This window comes from Phacochoerus africanus, chromosome 3 (genome assembly GCF_016906955.1).
Source record: "Phacochoerus africanus isolate WHEZ1 chromosome 3, ROS_Pafr_v1, whole genome shotgun sequence".
Taxonomy (NCBI): domain Eukaryota; kingdom Metazoa; phylum Chordata; class Mammalia; order Artiodactyla; family Suidae; genus Phacochoerus; species Phacochoerus africanus.
Window position 1 is genome coordinate 11,619,870 of NC_062546.1, and position 22,282 is coordinate 11,642,151.

At 49.2% G+C, this 22,282-nt stretch overlaps 1 protein-coding gene across 4 annotated transcripts; it reads left to right on the forward strand.

The window, feature by feature from the left end:
• Window positions 1–11,158: 11,158 nt before the first annotated feature.
• On the forward strand, window positions 11,159–20,779 carry SPATA2 (spermatogenesis associated 2). Of its 4 annotated transcripts, XM_047770888.1 has the most exons (4): window positions 11,160–11,321; window positions 15,547–15,606; window positions 17,400–17,847; window positions 18,797–20,779. In XM_047770888.1, the coding sequence occupies exons 3-4, from the start codon at window positions 17,512–17,514 to the stop codon at window positions 20,021–20,023; spliced, it is 1,563 nt and encodes a 520-aa protein (XP_047626844.1). In that variant the 5' UTR covers window positions 11,160–11,321; window positions 15,547–15,606; window positions 17,400–17,511; the 3' UTR covers window positions 20,024–20,779. The 4 variants fall into 4 exon arrangements, with proteins under 4 accessions (XP_047626846.1, XP_047626844.1, XP_047626845.1 ...); XM_047770890.1 differs by lacking the exon at window positions 15,547–15,606 and having other exon boundaries at window positions 11,159–11,321; XM_047770889.1 differs by lacking the exons at window positions 11,160–11,321; window positions 15,547–15,606 and adding an exon at window positions 11,357–11,779.
• Window positions 20,780–22,282: the final 1,503 nt, after the last annotated feature.

Sequence of the window (22,282 nt, forward strand, 5' to 3'; positions counted from 1 at the left end):
TCACGGCAATGCTGGATCCTTTACCCACTGAGCAAGGCCAGGGATTGAACCCAAAACCTCATGGTTCCTAGTTGGATTCATTAACCACTGAGCCATGACGGGAACTCCAAAAGTTATCTCTTTTTAAAAGGCAAGTTCTGCTAACAAGTTTGTGCGGTTTTCTTAACCAGGGAAGTCCATGATCAATTAAACTCTGCCCTGAAAGGCCACAAAGGCCTCGCAGTTAAGGAGTCTGCACAGGACAAATAAATCATGTTTGCTAAGTCAGGTTGATTGAATGCAAATTTGTGCCTTATTTGTTCTGTTCCCAGTCCTCTGGGTTGATTTTGCTTAACCTGCTGGCAGCAGGAGGATTATTTTTAGCTAGCCATGTGGGCACCTTTTGAATAATTTGGGTGTAGGCAGTGGCACAAGAAGGCCAGTGGTTACACTTTACCATTTCTTTTTCTTCTTCCTATGCCAGGCACTCATGCATCTGACCTCTTCCCAGGCAAAAGTTTCCCTTCCAGGGATGGGGGTGCCTTAGCGGGGCAGAGATGTGTTGTGGGTATTTATAAGCTTATGTGTTAGCCTTGTAGCTGCGGTAAACCCCGTGCTGAGAGCCGGGGGTGGGGGGACGGGGATGGTGAGGGCAGGGAACTCCCAGACCTGGGCTTCAAATTCACTAAGTGCTTCCAGTCTGGGCTCTTTTTTTTTTCTTTTTCTTTTTCGGCCACACCTATGTGGCATTCGGCAGTTCCCAGGCCAGGAATCAAATCCAAGCCAGAGCTTTGACCTATGCCACAACTGCTGCAACACATCACATGATCCTTAACCCACTGTCCCAGGCTGGGGATAGAACTGGCGCCGCCACAGAGAGTAGTTAGATCATTAACTCGCTGCACTACAGCAGGAACCCTCCCCTCCAGTTTGGGCTCTTTTTTGCTTGCTTTGTTTGTTTTTAGGGCCGTACTTACGGCATATGTAGGTTCCTAGGTGAGGGGTTAAATCGGAGCTGCAGCTGCTGGCCTATACCACAGCCACAGCAACACAGGATCCGAGCCACATTTGCAAACTACACCACAGTTCACGGCAATGCTGGATCCTTAACCCACTGAGCAAGGCCAGAGATCAAACTTGGATCCTCATGGATGCTAGTCAGATTTGTTTCTGCTGGGCCACGAAGGAAACTCCCCCAGTCTGGGGTCTTGAAATGAACTTTCCACAGCTCATATACTTAGTCATGGAGATAAGAGGACAGAACTGAAATAATATGATACTAATTGTGAAAGCTTTTCGTTCTTATTACTCTGAGTACTTTACATGAATGAATCCTCACAGCAAGCTATGACTTAGGGTTTTTCTTTTTCTTTTTTGACTGTGCTTGGGACATGAGGAAATTCCTGGGCCAGGGATCGAATTCTCACCACAGCAACAACTTGAGATGCTGCAGTAACAGCACCAGACCCTTAACCTGCTGTGCCACAAGGGAACTCCTGATTTAGGTTCTATTATTTGCATTTTACAACTATGCAATTTGAGGCACAGAGAGATTAAATTACCCTTTAACACAGATGGAAAAGGAGAGTTCTAGATTTGAATTTGAACCCATGCATTCTGGCTTTGGCCCCTGTGCATTTAAGAGTGCCAGTTTGGAGTTCCCGTCGTGGCTAAGTGGTTAATGAACCTGACTAGTATCCATGAGAATGCAGGATCAATCCCTGGCCTCACTCAGTGGGTTAAGGATCCAGCATTGCTGTGAGCTGTGGTGTAGGTTGCAGATGTGGCTTGGATCTCGAGTGTCTGTGGCTGTGGTGTAGGCCAGAGACTGCAGCTCCAATTTGACCCCTAGCCTGGGAACCTCCATATGCTGTGAGTACAGGCGTAAAAAGACAAAAATAAAATAAATAAAATAAAAAGAGTGCCAGTTGTAACATCAAGGTCCTACTGTATAGCACAGGATATTCAATACTCTGTGATAAACCATAATAGAGAAGAATGTGAAAAAGAATATATATATATGTGTATATATATATGTATATATAACTGAATCGCCTTGCTGCAGCAGAAATGAACACACTGTAAATCAACTACATTCCAATAAAATTAAAAAAAGAAAAAAAAAGAGTGCTAGTCATTCTCCACTCTCAAATTCTAGTGTGCGTTAGAGTCACCTGAAGGGCTCTTTTTTTTGGCCCCACTGGTGGCAAATTTCTTAGGTCGGGGATCAAATCCAATCCACGGCAGTAACCCCAGCCACAACAGTGACAATGCCAGATCCTTAACCCACTGATCCCTTAAAACACAAGTTGCTGAGGCCGACCCCCAGAGTTTCTGATTCAGCTGGTCAGTAAATTTAAGGTGCAAATTCCCAAGGATTTGCATTTCTAACATTTTTTTTCCAGGTGAGACAGCCACTGCCGACCAGGGGTGGGGTGGGGTGTGCACTTTCAGAACCACTACCCTGCATAATCCACACAGCCCCCCATCGATGCTGAGACTAAACCAAAGGTGCCTTTCCTGTTTTTCCTAGGCATCCTCAGTGAAAATGTCCCCACTGTCCCTTTCTTAGCCCTCCCTCCCCACCCTCATACTTGCTGCTTTTCAACAATCCACCTAATATGTGCGTCAAATCAATGAACCTTTCTCCTCCCATTTTCCCTTAATGTTCCTGAGGAAACTATTTCCCCCAAGCAGCTCTTCCTCTTCTTGAGTTTTTGGCATCCTCTCTCGGATTGCCTGCATCATCTAAGATCCTCTTGGGGTTCTGTCATGAGCCTGGAGTAGAGGAAGGGTTCCTGCTCAAAGACTTCACTAACTTGATTTTTACTGCCAAGGAAGACTCACTCATTCAAGCAACAGAGTCCCTGTGGGCCCTACTGTGTGGCAGGCCCTCTGGTGCTGGGGATGTGGTGCGAGGGAGAAAGACGTGATCTCTGTTAGGTAAGGTGAGGTAAGTGGGTGGTGACAGAAGCTTTAAAAAATTATTTGGGCTCAGCGGTCATGAATCCAACTAGTATCCATTAAGATGTGGGTTCCATCCCTGGCCCTGCTCAGGGGGTTAAGGATCCAACACTGCCATGAGCTGTGGTTGCAGGTCACAGATGCTGCTCAGATCCTGTGTTACTGTGGCTGTGGTGTAGCTCCAATTCGACCCCTAGCCTGGGAACTTCTATATGCTGAGGATTGTGGCCCTAAAAAGCAAAAAAAAAAAAAGAAAAAGAAAAAAAGAAAAAAAATTCAACTAAATATTGATCCTAAGGAAAGTTACAGGCAGATGTGCTCCAGTGTGAGGTGACCCAGTCACACCCGCACTTGTCACCCACGGAAACTGTAAGATAATCGATGGGTGTTGCTTAAGTTGCTAGGTATGGTCATTTGTTATGAAGCAACAAATAACTAATACAACCTCTTTCATGGGGGTGATTTGCCTAGAATTATCTAAGTTTCAAAAGCACATACCCTTTATTTTTTCTCTTTTTAGGACTTTATCCCATAGACCTGCATCTTCCAATACTGTGGCTGTTTAAATTTAAAAATTTAGGTATTTCCCCTTGTGGCACAGTAGAAATGAATCTGACTAGTATCCATGAGGATGTGGGTTCGATCCCTGGCCTCGACCCATGGGTTAAGGATCCGTGGTTGCCGTGAGCTGTGGTGTAAGTCACAGACATGGCTCGGGTCCCATGTTGCTGTGGCTGTGGTGTAGGCCAGCAGCTGAAGCTCTGATTCGACCACTAGCCTGGGAATCTCCATATGCTGTGGGTGCAGCCCCCCAAAAGACAAAATAATAATAATAATAAAAATAAATAAAATAAAACTACGAATTCAATTCCTCAGCCTCATTAGTCATGTTTCTAGTGCTCAGTAGCCCAGGTAGCCACGGACACAGCAGATAAAGAACATTTCTACCATCACATAAAGTTCTGTGGATGGCGCTGTTACAGCCTGAATCACACTGACATGTGGGAAAGATATGCAAACACAAATATCCGGGGCAGCATTGTTTACAGCAGCAAAGTGATTAGATAAATACAGATACAATTACTGGTATATTAATGCCACAAGGAAAGGGATTTTTGTCCATTTTGCTTACTATAGTATATTCAGCTCCCCAAACTGTACATAGGAGTTCCTTTGTGGCCGCAGCGGGTAAAGGATCTGGCATTGTCATTGTAGTGGCTCAGCCAGGGAATTTCCACACTTCTCGGGCACAGCCAAAAACAAAAAACAAGAAAAAAATAAAACAGTGCCTAGGAACTTCCCATCATGGCTCAGTGGAAACAAATCTGACTAGCATCCGTGAGGCTGCAGGCTTGATCCCTGGCCTTGCTCAGTGGGTTAAAGGAGCCAGTGTTGCCTTGAGCTGTAGTGTAGGTCGCAGACGCGGCTGGGATCTGGCATTTCGGTGGCTGTGGTGTAGGCTGGTGGCTACAGCTTCGCTTTGACCCCTGGCCTGGGAAATTCCATATGCCATGGGTGTGGCCCTAAAAAGACAAAACAAACAAACAAAAACAGTGCCGAATGCCTGGTAGGTAACTCCATAGGTATTTGTTAAACGAATATACAGCTGATATGGAATGGTCTTTGAAATATACACATATATATACCCATATATATATTTTTTGCTTTTTAGTGCTGCGCATGTGGCGTATGGAAGTTCCCAGGCTAGGGGTCGAATCAGAACTAAAGCCGCTGGCCTATACCACAGCCACAGCAAAGCCGGGTCTGATCTGCATCTGCGACCTATACCACAGCTCACAGCCATGCCAGATCCTTAACCCACTGAGGGGGGCCAGGGATGGAACGCACATCCTCACAGATACTAGTTGGATTCATTTCTGCTGGGCCACATTGGGAATTCCCTGAAATATATTTTTAAGGACGATAACACCAGCACCATAATGCAACTGATATGTGTATATGTATGGGTATGACAAATAGTGACTCTGGAAGGTAGAGTGACCAATGTCCCGGTTTGCCCGGGGCTGTGGGGTTTCCCAGGACGTGCGGGGTTAGGTGATAAAGCCGGGAAAGTCCCAGGCACGGTAGGACGAGTTAATCACCCTCCTGGGAGGATTCCAGAGAATCTAGTACCAGTGACTATTACCAGGAAGGGACGCTGAGGGCCTAGGCCTGGAGCAAGATTTACTTGTCATTCTCTTCCCTATTGTGTTGTCTAAAGTTTTCTATCAAGTTCATGCATTACTTGTTAAGTAAAAAGTAAACAGCTGTGCATTAGGCCTTGTGGGAATAGTTGAGATGGATTAAACATGATCCCAGCCCTCAAATCAAGAAACCCTCAGAGTCTTATCTCAGCCTCAGATCACACGAAAAATTTATTACTATGCTTATCTTAAGTAAGCAGAATTTACACCATTATGCATTTCTACATTTATTAATCTATGGGTAGATAATTTCATCTCAGTTTCAGCCAGTTCTTCAAGATTGCCAAACTGCTAACAGGGAGCCAGGAGGAATTCCCACCTGTACCACTAGGGGGCATATGAGTATCTCACGGACAACAGCTCACCGGCCCTACAGGGTGAACATGGCCTCCCTTGCTCTTCACCATTCCTTAAGTGTTTAGTGCCCCTACCCTTACTGTACAAAGTGTGGAAATAAAAACCAAAACGAAACACACACACACACACACAAAGGACACAGAATCGGACTGTAAAGAGTTTTAACACGAGTGACACTGGCATGTGAATGTCTATTTGACCAATAATTTCTTTGTGCTGGGTCTCTTGACAGGTGTTAGGAAAATGACAGTGAATGAGTTGGATATAAACAGAAAAGACAGGAGTTCCCATTGTGGCTCGGTGGTTAACAAATCCTACTAAGGGGAGTTCCCGTCATGGCGCAGTGGTTAACGAATCCGACTAGGAACCATGAGGTTGCGGGTTCGGTCCCTGCCCTTGCTCAGAGGGTTAACGATCCGGCGTTGCCGTGAGCTGTGGTGTAGGTTGCAGACACGGCTTGGATCCTGCGTTGCTGTGGCTCTGGCGGTGGCTACAGCTCCGATTCAACCCCTAGCCTGGGAAGCTCCATATGCCGGGGGAGTGGCCCAAGAAATGGCAACAACAACAACAACAACAACAACAAAAGACAAAAAAAAAAATCCTACTAGGAACCATGAGGTTGAGGGTTCGATCCCTGGCCTTGCTCAGAGGGTTAAGGATCCCGCATTGCCGTAATCTGTGGTGTAGGCTCGGATCCCAAGTTGCTGTGGTTCTGGTGTAGGCTGGCGGCTATAGCTCCTATTAGACCCCTAGCTTAGGAACCTCCATATGCTGAGGGTGCAGCCCTAGAAAAAGGCAAAAAAAAAACCCAAACAAACAGAAAAGCCACAGAGGGATGACCACATAAAAATGCTGCTTCCAGAAAATTGCGGTTCATCAGTCACTCCACCAGCTCATTGCTTTTGTACAGCATTTTACAATTTATATCAAAGGTCAGCCATGTAATGAGGTTAAAAACAACATGGATCTAGTAAGACCTGACAAGCACTCTCACTGAAAAATGGATATTATGGTTGCCTCTGGTAACCTCTAATATACTTTCTCTTTGAATTATGTGATAGGCATTTCACATAAGTGGAATCACACAATACTCCTCCTTTTGTGACTGGCTTCTTTCACTTAACATCATGTTTTCAAGGTTAATCTATGTGGTAGCCTGTGTCAGAACTTCATTCCAGGAGTTATCTGTGGCTTAGCAGGTTAAGGATCCAGCATAGTCACTGCTGCAGCTTGAGTCACTGCTGTGGCGCTGGTTCAATCCCTGGCCATGGATGTGGCCAAAAATAAAAACTTCATTCCTTTTTATGGCTGAATACGATTCCATTGCGTGGATACACCACATTTTATAGATCTACTCTCTCATCTGTTGATGGACACGTGGGTTGTTTCTACCTTTTGGATAGAGTGAATAATGCTACTATGAATATTGGTATATAATATTCTGCTCAAGTCCCTGTTTTCAATTATTTTGGGTATATACCTAGGACTAGAATTGCTAGGTCATATGGTAATTTGACCTCATCGAATTTCTCCACACATCCTGGCCAACACTTGTTATTTCCCCCCACCCCCTTTTTTGTCATCTTTTTAGGGCCGCACCCACAGCATATGGAGGTTCCCAGGCTAGGAGTCTAATTGGAGCTGTAGCTGCTGGCCTACGCCACAGCCACAGCAACGCAAGATCCAAGCTGCGTCTGCAAACTACACCACAGCTCATGGCAATGCCTGATCCACAACCCACTGAGCAAGGCCAGGGATCGAACCCGCAACCTCACGGTTCCTAGTCGGATTCGTTAACCACTGAGCCACGACGCGAACTCCCAGATATGCTACTTTTGTCCTCACAGAGTTGTCTGACTTCTAGGGCAGAAAGGTATTAATAAAAATCATGTAACAAATATCTGTAGAATTATTTTATTTGTCTTTTGTCTCTTTAGGGCCGCACCTATGGAAATTCCCAGGCTAGGGGTCCAATCGGAGCTGTAGCTGCCGGCCTACACCACAGCCTCAACAATGTGGGATCCAAGTCATGTCTGCAACCTACACCACAGCTCATGGCAACGCCGGATCCTTAACCACTGAAGGAGACCAGGGATGGAACCCGTGTCCTTATGGACACTAGTAGGGTTCGTTTCCACTGGGCCACGACGGGAACTTAAAAACATGATCTAGATTTGCATTATTGTCGCCGGTTGACTTTATACCTATGCATACATACATATGCACCCTTGCAAAATATATAGTATTTTATATATATTTGATGTTTGTTTCCCATTTCAGAGTATGTCTCTTTTTTCCTTCCAAAGTATGTCTTGCAGAGTTATGCAGGCTTACATCATTCTTTTAAAATGACACCTAGTAGTCATTAGTATGGCTGCACCATAAATATCCATGGACATTTAGAATGCTTGGGGGTTTTGTTTTTGCATTGCAATGATGCAACAGGTCTCTTTGTGCACTTGTGCTTTTTCTCTGGTAAATTCCAAGAAATCACATTGCTGGGTCATAGGGTTGCTTTTCTTTTTCATTTTTTTGTTCTATGTACGTCTGTGTCATTGGGATTCATGTGTTACTTTTGTGATAAAAAAACACTAAAAAATAGAAAGAAGTAGGTAGATTGTTCATGTTGTCGGCTCTTAGAAAGTAGAGGTGCCTAATCATTGTCACATGGCTGTTATATAATCTAATCATTATGTAATAAAATCTGACAAGGATGCTCCCATGATTTCAAGTCACCAAGCAAAGAAATCTAAGGCCTTCAGCCCTATTTAAAAGATGAGAAACATGGCTCTCTTCAGAGACTCTGGTATTTTTCTGATATGAAACGTCACCGAGAATCATTTCCTACCTATAAAGGCTTCTTAAAAATGTTTGGTTTTTTGGCTGTCACAGAATCACAGAGCTGGAGGGGACTTATTAGCAGCCTCAGGCAGTCTTGTAAGAGTTTTCAAAGGATAGCTTTTTTTCTTGTTTTGTTTTAGTTTTTGGTTTTGAGGGCCGCACCCACGGCAATATGGAGGTTCCCAGGCTAGAGGTCAAATTGGAGCTGTAGCAGCCGGCCTATGCTACAGCCACAGCAACGAAGGATCTAAGCCCTGTCTTTGACCTACACCATAGCTCATGGCAATGCTGGATCCTTAAACCACTAAGCTAGGCCAGGGATTGAACCCGAGTCCTCACGGATACTAGCTGGGTTCGTTAACCACTGAGCCACGATGGGAAATCCCAAAGGGCAGTTTTGAGTTGTTGCAAAGGAAGAGTTTGGGTGGAACAGTTTTCCTCAGTTGGAATTCCTGTAAACACCATCACCTTACAGGTGATTAAAAGAGTTTAAACATGAGATGATAAAAGCTGAAATACACAAAGACCTTAAGTGGTGCTAGACAGCAAAGGATAAATGTAGTAATTACTGCTGTTTGAATAGCAGGTTGCTGGTTCTCCAATGTTCCTCCATGTATTAGGTTGTGGACTCCTGCGCCAAGAGCCACTGACTTTAGCTGGGGACACCAAGGCTGAGAGAATCCTGCCATCAAGCAACAGCTGTTGGGTACCTCCTGATCAGACGTGTGCAGAGCTCATGAGAAATACAGATAAATAAAGAGCTCCAGGTGTTCTGGGGGGGGGTGGTGGTGTCAGGTTTAAACCTATGTAAAAATCCACTGTGGTAAGAGCTGAGATGATATTATGAAAGACAGGAGTTCCCGTGGTGGTGCACTGGTAATGAACCCGACTAGAATCCCTGAGGACTAGGGTTCAATTCCTGCCCTTGCTCAGTGGGTTAAGGATATGGTGCTGCTGTGAGCTGTGGTGTAGGTCATAGATACAGCTCAGATCTGGCACTGCTGTGGCAGTGGTGTAGGCTGGCAGCTATAGCTCCCATTTGAACGCTAGCCTGAGAACTTCCACATGCCTTGGGCCCTAAAAAAAAAAAAAAAAAAAACAGTCAAAAAAAATTATGAAAGACAGTGCAGTTGTGGGGAATCAGAGAAAGGTAGGTCTTTGCTTGCAGAAATCTGAGAAAGTTTCAGAAAGGATGCGTGGATTGAGCTGGGGCTGGAAGCCAAGAAAGCAAGGAAGGGAAGAGGGGAAAGGAAGAACATTTGTACTGAGGGAACAGCAATATAGAGGCACAGAGGCCAGAGGGGCAGAAGAGCATGGTAAGTGCCAAGAGCCAAGACCATGTTAGGGAAAGAGAACCTAGCATAGAGTGGGCTCTTAGTCTTCATTAAGCAGGCTAAGTTAGAATGAGTCGTTCAATGGCAGATACGTTCAACAAAGTCTTGAGTATGTGCTAGGTATTTTGCAAGCACAAGGATTTAGAGCAGGGGTGAACCACAAAACCAGAGCTCAGGGCAACGTGGTGGGAGACAGATCCATGAAGTGAAGTGACAAGCCACCAGTGTTGATGCCAGTGTGGTCCATACTGAAGATGTCTGGAAAAAAGTCACGAAGCAAGGAGGCAATATTTTGGCTCGATCTTTCCTAACACTGGCTTCCATTTAGGGAAGTAGAGGGCAGAATTTAATCATTTTCTTAAACAGTAACCAGATTTTAAAAACAAACTATTTATACATTATTTTTTAGGGCCGCACGGAGGCATATGGAGGTTCCCAGGCTATGGATCCAATGGGACCTACAGCTACCGGCCTACACCACAGCCACAGCAATGCAGGATCCGAGCTGCATCTCCGAGCTGCATCTGCGACCTACACCACAGCTCATCGCAATGCTGGAGCCTTAACCCACTGAGCAAGGTCAGGAATCAAACTCGCATCCTCATGGATACTTGTTGGATTCCTTTCTGCTGTGCCACAACAGGACCTCCATTTTTTTTCTTTTTTTCCCTTGTTTGGCCGCCCTACTGGAGCTCCTGGCCAGGGATCAGATCCCAATCATTGCAGTTCCCACCTAAGCCCAGGCCAGATCCTTAACCCACTGAGTGAGGTCAAGGATGGAACCAACATCCTCATGGATACTAGTCCGGTTTTTAACCCTCTGGGCCACAAGGGGGAAATCCCCCCTCACTCTTAAACACACCCTGCATCAACAGTCCTCTCAAGGCTGAGTTCAGTCTCGCATGATACTGGGCATCAGACTTACTTTTTTGGGGGGGGGGGGGTCGTGCAGAAGTTCTGGGGCGAGGGATCGAACCCGCGCCACAGCTGCGACCCGAGCCACAGCAGTGGCAACCCGAGATCCTTAACTCGCTGCACCACCAGGGAACTCCTCACTTGCTTTTTCGAAGCCTAGGGCATGTCCACCTGTACAATGGGGGTGAGGGATCCAACCGTCAGCTCCTGCCCAGGCGCAGCTGGGAGTTCAGTTCGCAGATCATCTCTGCAAGGGGCAAGTCCGAGAGGTGGAGGGAGTCTGCGCTTGCAGCTGAGCAATCCTATCCCGGCTCCAGGCCGGTTCCCATGACAACCTGGCCGGCCACCTTCCCGGGCCGATGGTTGCGTCACTTCCTGTCCGTTTATTTCCGGGTCCGAGCCCGAGACGCGGTAGCGGTCCTTCAGACCCCAAAGCAGGATTCCGCGGCTTTTCTACGCACTCTTCGGCTTTCCACTTCTTCTTCCGCCGCGGGTGGGTATCGGCTTCTGCCCAGCGCGCAGCCGCAGCACAGCCTCCATTTGGACCCGCCTCCGACAGACGTCACTTCCTAGCTGAGTGTTTCCGGGTCGCCGCGGCCCCGGGGTACTGGTCTCGGTCCCCTGCAGCCGGCCGGAGCGGCGAGAGCCCAGCCGGGCCTGGCTCCGGCGGCGGCCGCGGCTCCTTCTTGCTCCCCTCGTCCGGGGCGTCCTCGGCTGCAGTGCCGGGGTGAGTGCGGGGCGGCCGGGGCGGAAACGGCCTCTGGGGCTTTCCCAGGCGGAGGGGGCGCCTGTTCGGCGGGGCTCGGCCGGCCCGGGAGCCTGGTCCCTTCGCGGCCGTCGGGGCCGACGGGCCGGCCCGCCTTTTGGGCCCTTCAGCTAGTAGTCTTCAGGATCCTCAGTCTCTCCGGCACGGGCTGGCTCTCAGACTCCTGGGACCGGCCATGGGTGGCTCCGGGCAGTCAGGAGAAACACCCCTTCTTCGGCGACTAACACAGCAGCAGGACACCCCGATTCCACCGTGAGGCAGTTACCGCGCAGTGGTCCTCAGCCCAGGCTCTGGAGGCAGGCCCTGGGGTTTGTACTCACTCTGTGACCTTGGACAAGTCACTTTATCTTCTGAGTCTCAGCTGCCTAATTAGTTAAGCGGGGAGTGAAGCTGCCTTATAGGGCTGTGGTGGCGACGAGGTGAGATGATGCACGTGAAGCAGTCTGGCATACAGCAGGCGTCCAGTAAATGACAGTTGCTGTTATTCATTCACAGACCCGTGGGGAGGGCCTGAGTTAGGGACTAGGATGTTCTTCACAACGATGTGGCCCTAAGAGGCTGTGGGAATTACCAGGCTGGGAATAGCAGCCGCCAGCTTCTGACCTCTGCAGGGAGGGGACCCTGGTTCCTTTAGAGCCCCTTTGAGGGTGGCAGCTGCCACTGAGGGAGCCCGGTTTCAGCTTCACTGAGGTTATTTTCAGAGGTTTGGAAGCCCTCTCTGAATTTGCCTGGAATCGAGTTGGGGTGTGGGGACCCTCTGGCGTTTCACAAGGAGTGGAAGACTGGTTGGGATGTGTCTCAGGGGCCTCTGGCTTGAAATGAGTGCAGAGGAGTGGCTGCGGAGGTGGAGGGGGTTGAACTGAGCTCCCCTTGTTGCTGTTCAGAGGCCAAGGGAACTCTGAGCTGCCTGAAGCTAGATCCCTGGGCTAGCTGGTAAACCTGTGCACTGGGGCCGTGCTGGGCCCAAAATAGCTTCTGCCTGTGCAGGGAGGGGGCGCCTTCAGATGCTGCTTGGGGAATGTTTCTGCTTGAATGGGCCAGCTGAGGTAAAGCCAAGCTCATGCTTTGCTATCCAAAATCATTTCCATTCCGTTCAGTGGGGTTTTAAACATACAGCTTTCCTTTGAGGTGTTTACAAAAAATAATAATTTAAACAGCTGCTGACTCCCTGACTGCGATATTTCTCTCATCATTGATTTGCTTTTCAAAGGGGGCCGGGATTGTGGGTGCAGTAAGTGCTGACCAGGCCTCTTGGCTCTGGGCACCCGCCTGATTCTGTTAGGGATGTTCACCGTGCCTTTTTTTTTTTTTTTTTTTTTCCGCCAGACTGGCACATCTTGGCGTTCCAATCCTTGGGTTGCTTGGAGAAATTAACGGCTTCTGTCAGTGTGCTGTCTTGGTCTCCTGTAACCACGCTGTTTTTGCAGAGAGCGTGTTTTTTGTTGTTCTTGCAGAGTGCTAGGAATAAATTGCTCAGAAGAGACACCAGCTATGACCAGCTACAATGCAGCCTGTATTCTCAGAAAATGAATTCAGGAGAGATGATGTCAGCTGCTTTACCACTGGCCGGTCTCTGGCCAGCCTCTCCCTCTTGGCCCTTGAGCTTACATCATAAAGAGATCTGTGGCTCTTCCAGCCGCATTCTATGTGAGAAGAGGTCAATTTTGCTGCTACAGGAATTTTTAGAACTCAATTCTGCTTGCCCTGCCAAAGGGCCTTCTGACTTAGTCGAGCCCTTTCAAGAAGAGCTGTCCAGCAGCAGGGCAGCTTTGCCTAAAAGCAGAGCAGCTCAGAGCTTGAGTCAGGGTTTTGGCATCAGACCTACGGTTAGATCTCAGATCCACGTCTTCCTAGCCTTGTGACTTAGGGCAAGGGACTTGGCCTCTCTGAGCCTGGGTTTTTCTTTCTTTAACCTTGGGGTCGTCGTTTGGATTTCATGGTACACTTAGCAGAGGGCTGGTATGTACTAATCCCTTGGTGAATGGTACTAATGGTAGTAAATGAGTGAGATAAACGAGAAAAATCATAGGCCACAGGGCCGGCCAACCCAAGTTCAAGTTCCAGCTCTGACCCTTTCAGGCTCTGTTGGGCAGGTTATTTAATGGCTGAGCTTTCGTTTGTTTCCTCACAGAATTGTTTTAAGGATTAAGTTGGATGATGCAGTTAAAATGGAAAGCCCAGTGTTTAGCGCATAGAATGACCTCAACAACTGTAAGTTTCCAGAGTTCCCACTGTGGGACAGTGGGTTAAGATTCTGACTGCATTGGCTTAGGTCACTGGGGAGGTGCAGGTTCAATCCCTTTCCTAGCTAAGTGGGTTAAAGGATCTGGTGTTGGTGCAGCTGCAGCTCAAATCACTCCCTGGCCAGGGAACTTCCATATGCTGCAGGTATGTCCATAAAAAGAAAAAAAAATCGCAAATTTCCTTTTTCTCCTTTCTTTAGCTATCTTTTAGCATTCATTTTTTTTCACTTGTTTCCTCATCTGCCTAGGTTGGTTCAAGATCCTTCTTAGATGGGTTTCCTGTCCTTGACTTTGGGACTTTGACTCCCAAATGGGCTATTTGGATTGCTTTCCCTTATTTATTGCTTGCCAGCCACAAATGGACTGTGATTACAGAGCAGCAGACCCTCAGCTTGAGAGTGGCTGACTTTGTTTTTAAAAAAAAAAAAAAAAAATCAGTCTCCATTGGCTCGAGGCTGACTTCCTTGGAGAAAAATCACAGCAGTGTTGAAGAGGCCTGATTTCCTCTGCTAAAACTGTTCTCTGAGGTACTAAAAACAGTCACCAGGGCCAGATTTCTTTTGGATAAATACAAAATGGTAAATGTATATGGTTTTTTGTTAGAAAGGACAATGATGTTTTCTCTCAGGTTGCAGTACAGTTTTATTTTTTAAGAGAATATATGTACTTGGATATTGGGCAGTAAGCTCTTTGGGCTGGAATCCAGGGAAGAGCTTTACCTTCTCAATTGCTGGGCTCTGCTGTCCCCTACTCCCCCACCCCCCACCCCCTGGCCAGGCTAGGGCCTGGCACATGGTAGGCACCACATACTTGTTGAGCTCAGGAATCATGGGATGGTAGGAGCAACACAGGTTTTTCAAGTCATAAGGTCAGGTTTGGAATTTGGGGTCCGTCTTTTCCTAAACTTGAGCCATCTATATATATATATAGCAGATCACGTCAGGGAGCCTCGGTTTCCTCTCGCTCCTGCTGGTCTCCCAGAATTCTGCAGAGAGCTGAGTGACAAACTGGAGCATCATGGAGACTTACATGCTCTGAATCATTTCTTTTCACATGTTTTCTCAAACACCTACTATGTGCCAGGCACTGTGTTCGGCATCCTGGTGAACAGAACAGACACAGACCTTACCTTTGTGGAGTTTACTGTGTGTTGCGGGGAGACACACTGAAGAAGCTGGTAAATGAGTACAGTTGATATTTTCAAATGGTGTTTACCCCAGCGTAAAGGGATAACGGGCCACGGCAGGTGGGATTTCCTGGGGTCAGGAAATTTTGAGGTCAAGGAGGGCCTCAGAGGGATGATGTGTAAGCTGCGGCCTGTGTGATGAGAGCGAGCGAGCAACAGGACTCAAAGGAAGAGCACACAGAAGGAACGTGTGCAAAGATTTCAGATGGAAATAAGCTTGAGGTGCTTAAGGAGCAGACAGAAGGGTTCATGTGGGCGGGCCTTGGAGGAAGGGAAAGACTGCTCTGAGGAGCACCGAGAGCCTTTGGCCTTGGTCAGGAGGTAGAATTTGGTCCCAAGTGGATTTGTGTGCTCCTCAGGTCTGTTCCTTCTGTTTGCTGCGGAAGGCTGAGGCTTCCTCGGCAGGGCAGCGGGTGGGAGGAGGTAGCCTCTCTTTGTCCCGAATTCTTACCACTCGCCCCATGATTAAGGCCCCTGAGCATCTCTCCAAAACTAGAGAAGCAGAGGAGTGGTTCCTTTAGACGTGGGTGATTTGACTGCCCTCCGTGGGTGATTTGACTGCCCTCCCGAGAGTTGCCAGACTTGTTGACCTTTAGGACTTCCTGAGGGAATTCACATGTAGCTAAGAGAGTCCACAGGTCTGTCCCATCCCACAGCAGCTTCTTGGCCTCTCACCATCCCCCACAGCCAGCAGGCTCCCTCCTCACTCATAGCAGGTATTTATGCAGCAGATACCCTTCCCCCGCACTGTGCTTAGGTCACCTTCCTGAGTCATTGGGTCACAGTCCCTGCACCCATGGAGCTGTGGTCAGCACAGGTGAGTGTGAAGATGCATATCTGCTCACAATCAGAGATATTTGCCTCATTCTGATCTTACTTCCTTGAGGATGCCTGCCACCTTGGCAGGTATAGCACCATCAGGCACCAGGAATGTCTGCTCGTGTGTATCGAGGGCTTACTTTGAGCTGGCTTTCTAAAGCACTTTCTATATTGATTGCATGTAATCCTTCCACCAAGTCTAATAGGCTGTAAGTTCTGTTATTAACCCCCTTTTTCAGATGAGAAAACTGAGGCCCAGGTTGAGTAATTTGCCCAAGTAACCTTGAGAAGCAGATCAAGGGTTCACACCCAGACAGTCTAGCTTTGCAGTCTGTCTGTAACCCCTGTGCCATGTCACCTGCCCTGGCCCTAACATCCCTCAATGAATCCAGATTCGCTCCCAGCATTGTGGCACTAACAAATGGCCAAGGAGACAGCAAGCACATATAATTCCTGTGTGTCCCAGCTCAGAATGTTCTACCCTTTCCCAACAGGGGACTGTAAACAACAACAAATGCTGATGTCAAAGGCAGGAGCTCACGCTGTGGCACAGTGGGTTAAGAATCTGATTACATGGAGTTCCCGTCATGGCGCAGCGGTTACGAATCCGACTAGGAACCATGAGGTTGTGGGTTCGATCCTTGGCCTCACTCAGTGGGTTAAGGATTCGGCGTTGCCGCGAGCTGTGTTGAAGGTTGCAGACGCGGCTCAGATCCCGCGTTGCTGTGGCTCTGGCGTAGGCCGGCGGCTATAGCTCCAATTCAACCCCTAGCCTGGGAACCTCCATAATGCTGCTGGAGCGGCCCTAGAAATGGCAAAAAGACAAAAAAAAAAAAAAAGAATCTGACTGCAGTGGCTCAGGTTGCCGCAGAGCCATGGGTTCGATTCCCTGCCTGGCACAGTGGGTTAAAGGAACTTGCATATGCCATGGGTGCTGCCAGTAAAAAAAAAAAAAAAAAAAAAGGATAAAAACACTTTCAGGGGTCAGCATTCAGAGTGGTCGGTCTCTTTAAAATTGCAGATATGATTGTGTCCCTCTTGAACTTTTTAGGGACTTCATGTGGCTCTTTGAATGAAATGTACAGTTCTTTGAGACCTGGGGATCGGGATCCTGCTTCTGCTGGCAACTTCCTCTCTTGTCACTCCCCGTCTATCTCTGCTTCAGCCACTCCATCCTTCTTTCTGTTCCCATGCCAGGCTCCTTCTGGCCTCAGGAAATCAAGGTGTAGTGGTTAAGTGCATGGACTTTGGAGCCAGTCTGCCTGGGCTCTGATCTCAGCTCTGCTTCTTATAGTCCTGTAACTTTTGGGCAAGTTTCTTAGTGTCTCCACGTCTCAGTTTTCACATCTGTCAAATGCGTATAACAGTAGTTCTCCTAGTTTGTTAAGAAGATGGAGCGAGTTAGTACATGTGAGTACTTGGCACACAGGAAGCGCTGATGGTGTTAGCTCAGGGTCTTCCTCCCTGCCAGCGCCTCATCCTTTGGGTCTAACTGCCACTTTCTTGGGGACTTTTTAATACCCCTGCATCCCTACAAAACCAGGTTAGGTGCTGCCCCAATCATATTTTTCATTTGTGAGCTCTGCAAAGTTAAGGACATTGTCTGCCTTGTTTCCACTACTGCCTTGCAAACAGTAGGTGTTCAGTACATGTGTCAGTGAGCAGAAAGGGGTCTGGGGCTGGTGGTGCCCAGTATAGCTCAGGCCAGCTCTGTTTTTGTCTGGCTTCGGCAGCCACAAGCTGGTACATGGACCACTTGGAGGAATGACGTGCTTCTTGTTCTCCTTCCAGAGCACTCTGCTGGTCCAGGCAGGTGACATGCCAGTGCTTTTAGTGATGTCCCTGCCTGTAACCCAGAAGCCATGGAGGAGATAAGGTAGCCCCGGTCCCTGGATCTGATCGGATGGGGAAGCCCAGTTCAATGGATACAAAATATAAGGATGACTTATTTCGGAAGTACGTGCAGTTCCATGAGGGCAAAGTGGACACCACCCCCAGCAAGCAGCGGCCTGGCAGTGATGAGTACCTGCGGGTGGCAGCCTCGACCCTGCTCAGCCTGCACAAGGTGGATCCCTTTTATCGATTCCGGCTGATCCAGTTCTATGAGGTGGTGGAGAGCTCCTTGCGCTCGCTGAGCTCCTCCAGCCTGCGGGCTCTGCACTGCGCCTTCAGCGTGCTTGAGACGGTGGGCATCAACCTCTTCCTCTACCCGTGGAAGAAGGAGTTCAGAAGCATCAAGGTAAGGCCTAGGACAGGCGCTCCACACCAGTCTCCCTTCTCGCCCCTTCTAGTCCTTCTTGAGACGGTTTGTGCCAAGCCGATCCCACCCCTCCTTTGCCAGCAGGCCCTCCTGTGTTCCCCACTGCCTTTGAGGTAGCAACTGCAGTGACCCCACAGCTCCCCACCTGGCCTCTCAGTCTAGTGTCATCTCTTAACTGGGTCCCCACCCCTGGCAGCTAACATGGGAAACTTTGAGGTTGGAAAGGTGGGCAGCACCTGGCCAGCCAGGGCCTGGAAGCCCAGGGCAGAGGGCTGGGCTCTAGTCTAAGGGGGGCTGGGAAGCAGGCAGTGCGGGGACCAGGTTTATGTTGGAAAAGAATCCTTCTGGCTGTCATGTGGGAGGTAGACTGTAGCAGGGCAAGAGTCGGGCGGGGAGACCATTAGGAGGCTGCTGCAGGTCTGCAAGCTGGGGAAAACAGGAGGCAGGAGGATGAATTCGAGAGAGAGAATTCTGAATTATTGCAAAGGCAGTGATGGCTCAGGAGAGGTTCCACCCAGTCGGTCTCTTAAGTCTTCTACATCTTTGTAGAAGTGCCAGAGAGGCACATCCTCATTGCTTATGAAGCTCTGCCCCCGACCCGGTCCCCTTCCTTCACCCATGTTTGTCCTGCTCCCCCTCGTGGAGCAGAGCCGCCACGCCCCCTGTAGAAAGCTAGTGGCTTTGTTCCCTGTGCGGGAGGAAGGAGCGGTGTGTCCTTTCCCTCACTCCCCGTGGCCGCGCTGTCGCTGAGCATTAGCCTCTGGCTGCCGGAGTGAGACGCCGCTGCTGCCGCCGCCGTGGAGAGATGCCCGCTTCCCCTCCCTGCCCGCTCCGCTTCGGACGTGCTGGGCTGCGCTCTGCCGCAGTCTCCATTGTGTGCCTCAGAGAGAAAAACTCGCCTCTCTTTCTACCCTCTTCCTTCCCCTAGACCTACACGGGCCCCTTTGTTTATTATGTCAAGTCCACGTTACTGGAAGAGGACATCCGAGCCATCCTGAACTACATGGGCTATGTGCCCGAGTTAGGGACGGCGTACAAGCTCAAAGAGCTGGTGGAGACCCTCCAGGTCAAGATGGTCACCTTTGAACTCTTTCTGGCCAAGGTGGAGTGTGAGCAGATGCTGGAAATCCACTCCCAAGTGAAGGACAAGGGCTACTCTGAGCTGGACGTGGTGAGCGAGCGCAAGAGCAGCACGGAGGACGTGCGTGGCTGCTCGGACGCCCTGCGGCGGCGGGCGGAAGGCCGGGAGCACTTGACCGCCTCCATGGCCCGCGTGGTGCTCCAGAAGTCGGCCAGCGAGCGGGCAGCCAAGGACTACTACAAGCCCCGCGTCACCAAGCCCTCCAGGTCGGTCGACGCCTACGACAGCTACTGGGAGAGCCGCAAGCCGCCCCTGAAGGCCTCGCTGAGCCTGCGGAAGGAGCCCGCGGCCGCAGACGTGGGGGACGACCTCAAGGACGAGATCATGCGGCCGTCGCCCTCGCTCCTGACCATGTCCACCTCCCCCCACGGCAGCCCAGACGACCTGGCGGCCCCCTCCCCCAACAATGGCCTCGGCTCGCTGCGCGGCACGTACTTATCCACTCAGGATGATGTGGATCTCTACACAGACTCGGAGCCGAGGGCCGCTTACCGGAGGCAGGACGCCCTGCGGCCGGATGTCTGGGTGGTCAGGAACGACGCCCACCCCGTCTACCACAAGCGCTCGCCCCCTGCCAAAGAGTCCTCCCTCTCCAAGTGCCAAAACTGCGGTCTGTCCTGCAGCTCCTCCCTCTGCCAGCGCTGCGACAGCCTGCTTGCCTGCTCCCCGGCCTCCAAGCCCAGCGCCTTCCCCAGCAAGGCCTCTGCCCACGACAGCCTGGCCCACGGGTCGTCTCTGCGGGAGAAGTACGCAGGCCAGACTCAGGGCCTCGACCGGCCCCCGCACCTCCACTCGAAATCGAAGCCCTCCGCCTCGGCCACCTCCCGCTGTGGCTTCTGTAACCGCCCCGGGGCCACCAACACCTGCACCCAGTGTTCAAAAGTCTCCTGCGACACCTGCCTCAGCGCCTACCATTACGACCCCTGCTGCAAAAAGAGTGAGCTGCACAAGTTCATGCCCAACAACCAGCTGAACTACAAGTCCACGCAGTTCTCCCATCTCGTGTACAGATAGACTTGACCTTGCATCTCCCTGTCACAAGGGCTACACCACTGACTTCGGTTTCATAGGAAAGAAATGCCGATGCATGGATCTGGGAAGCAGAGATCTACACCTGACCATCTGGTTGTCGGGGGTCCTGGGACCAGCCGCACCATGTGGGAGATCCCTTAGTGACTCAGATATTTCAACTGATAGCTGCTTTGTCGCCTGGCAAGGGAGAGGGTGGCACTTCCGTTCAGATTCATTTTTGCTAGTCTCTCCACTCCCTATTCTGTTTTGTTGTTATTGTTGTTGTTGTTTGTTTTTTAAAGAGGATTTCTATCTCTGGGACGCTTGCCACGCCTATGGCAAAGCCAACTTGGACTGGGAAGGGCCCTCCAGGTCCCCTCCAAATGCCCACCTGGAGCGGCGAGCTAGAGGCCTGTTGGCTTGTGAAATGAGCCCTCCTGCCACACTGGGCCTCGTCCACTGGCTCATCCCTCCACCACCCCTTCCCAAACACGAGGATCCCCACCTGCACCCCTTGCTGGATTTCCCTGCCTCTCTAGGTGTCAAAGGTGACCTGAGTCCAGGATTTGCTGAATGGCATCCAGTTGCCTCCACAGCTCAGCTCAGTTGTGGGGTCTGGGAACTTTCCTCCAGCGCTCTGAGGTGTGGCCCTCCACAGCAGGACTACTTTGCCCCTTTTCTGTTGTTTGCACATGCCCTTCTTACTGTACTGTAAATAGATATTTTTGAAATTTATTTTTAAATAAATATTCAACTTGCCATGTGTTTCAAAGTGGTTAAAATATTAATGATGTAGCTATTTATAAAGATGCCCTGGGTTCTTTAGTCTTCCAAGGGAGGGGCTCATGCCCTTCCACGCTGTGTCCTCCACTCACCACAGCCTGAGGGAGAGTGTGGGGGCAGAGGAGGAACAGAGATGATGTCCCCGCGTCCCCTGAGTTGGTGGAGAGCCTCTGTCTTCCCTACAATAAATCTCTAACACCTACCTCCAGTGCGCACTTAGGGGGTTAGTCTGGGCCGAGAGGTCTGTGCACCTGCAGACTGTGACAACCTAGTGACGATTCAGGAACCTCACCCTGTGGATCTCCAGCCTGGTCTTTGCCACTGGCTGAGCGTGAACCTTGCACTCCAAACTTCTTGAGTCTTGTTTCTGAAGGAAAGTCATTTGGGATTCCCACTACCCCTCCATTTCAGTCCTCTTCTCTTCACCTGTTTCCAGGACTCCTCTGCAACATTTGCAACCTTTTTGCACTAAAGTAAGCAGGAGTCGGCGAGTGCCCATCAGACAGATGTCTCCTGAGATGCTTAGCCGAGCCTCAGCGCTTCCAGACCCAGAGCCCCCCTTAAACTCCTCTTGTGAATTACCCCGGATTTTCCTTTTGGGGTGCAGAGCAGGAGTGGGGCGAGAATTTGAAGATGAAACTGCTTCCTTGTGAACTAACAATATATTTTAGCCATAAGTGTTTGTGATGGACAGAATGTTATAGGAATTTACATGCAGTGGGTTTTCTGGTAGAATGAGGTATTCAGCTCTTGAGCAGATTTAAATCTGGCTGAATCCTGAGGCCACTGTGAATTTGCTGATGTTCTTCCAACTCAGTCGAGTGATTTTAAGGTTTTCAAAATCTTCTATGGCTCTTTTTATATATCTAGTAGATTACATGTAGATAATTCACTGTGTATATAAAGCTGAATTTCAACCAACTTTAATACTAAGACCTGCCCATTCTGGGGCATTCATCTTTGATGTTCTTCCTTTTCCCATTTCAGAAGTGTCAATGCCTGTCCCAGTCCTGGTTTTCCATTTTCAGACCGCTCTAGCACTACACTCTTTTAACCAACCGTGATGCCACGTAACTTCAACACGGCAGACAAAAGCAGGAATAACTAACTTGTCCTAGAAGAGAAAGTCCAGTGTGTGTATCATCACGGAAATACTGTATTCATGGACTGGAATAGGAAATGCTATGACTATGCTCCTCCTTGGTGTGTATCTTATTGTGTGAGGTTGCTGTGATTGAGATAGTTAAATATATGCTAATTTAAAAATGCAGATGTTTTGCTTTTGATTTCTACCAAGAGTTGAAATGTTGAGAGATAATTTAAAAAAATAATAATAAAGTGTCTTCCATTGTTAAATGAAGAGTTTGGGGTTTTTCTGTCCTCCTCTCCCTGCTGCTTTGAAATTTGGGTTACTTGGGTTTCTTTGGTGTTTGGTTTTTGCTTAAGCTGTTTTTAGTTCCTTAGTGACAGGACTCACGT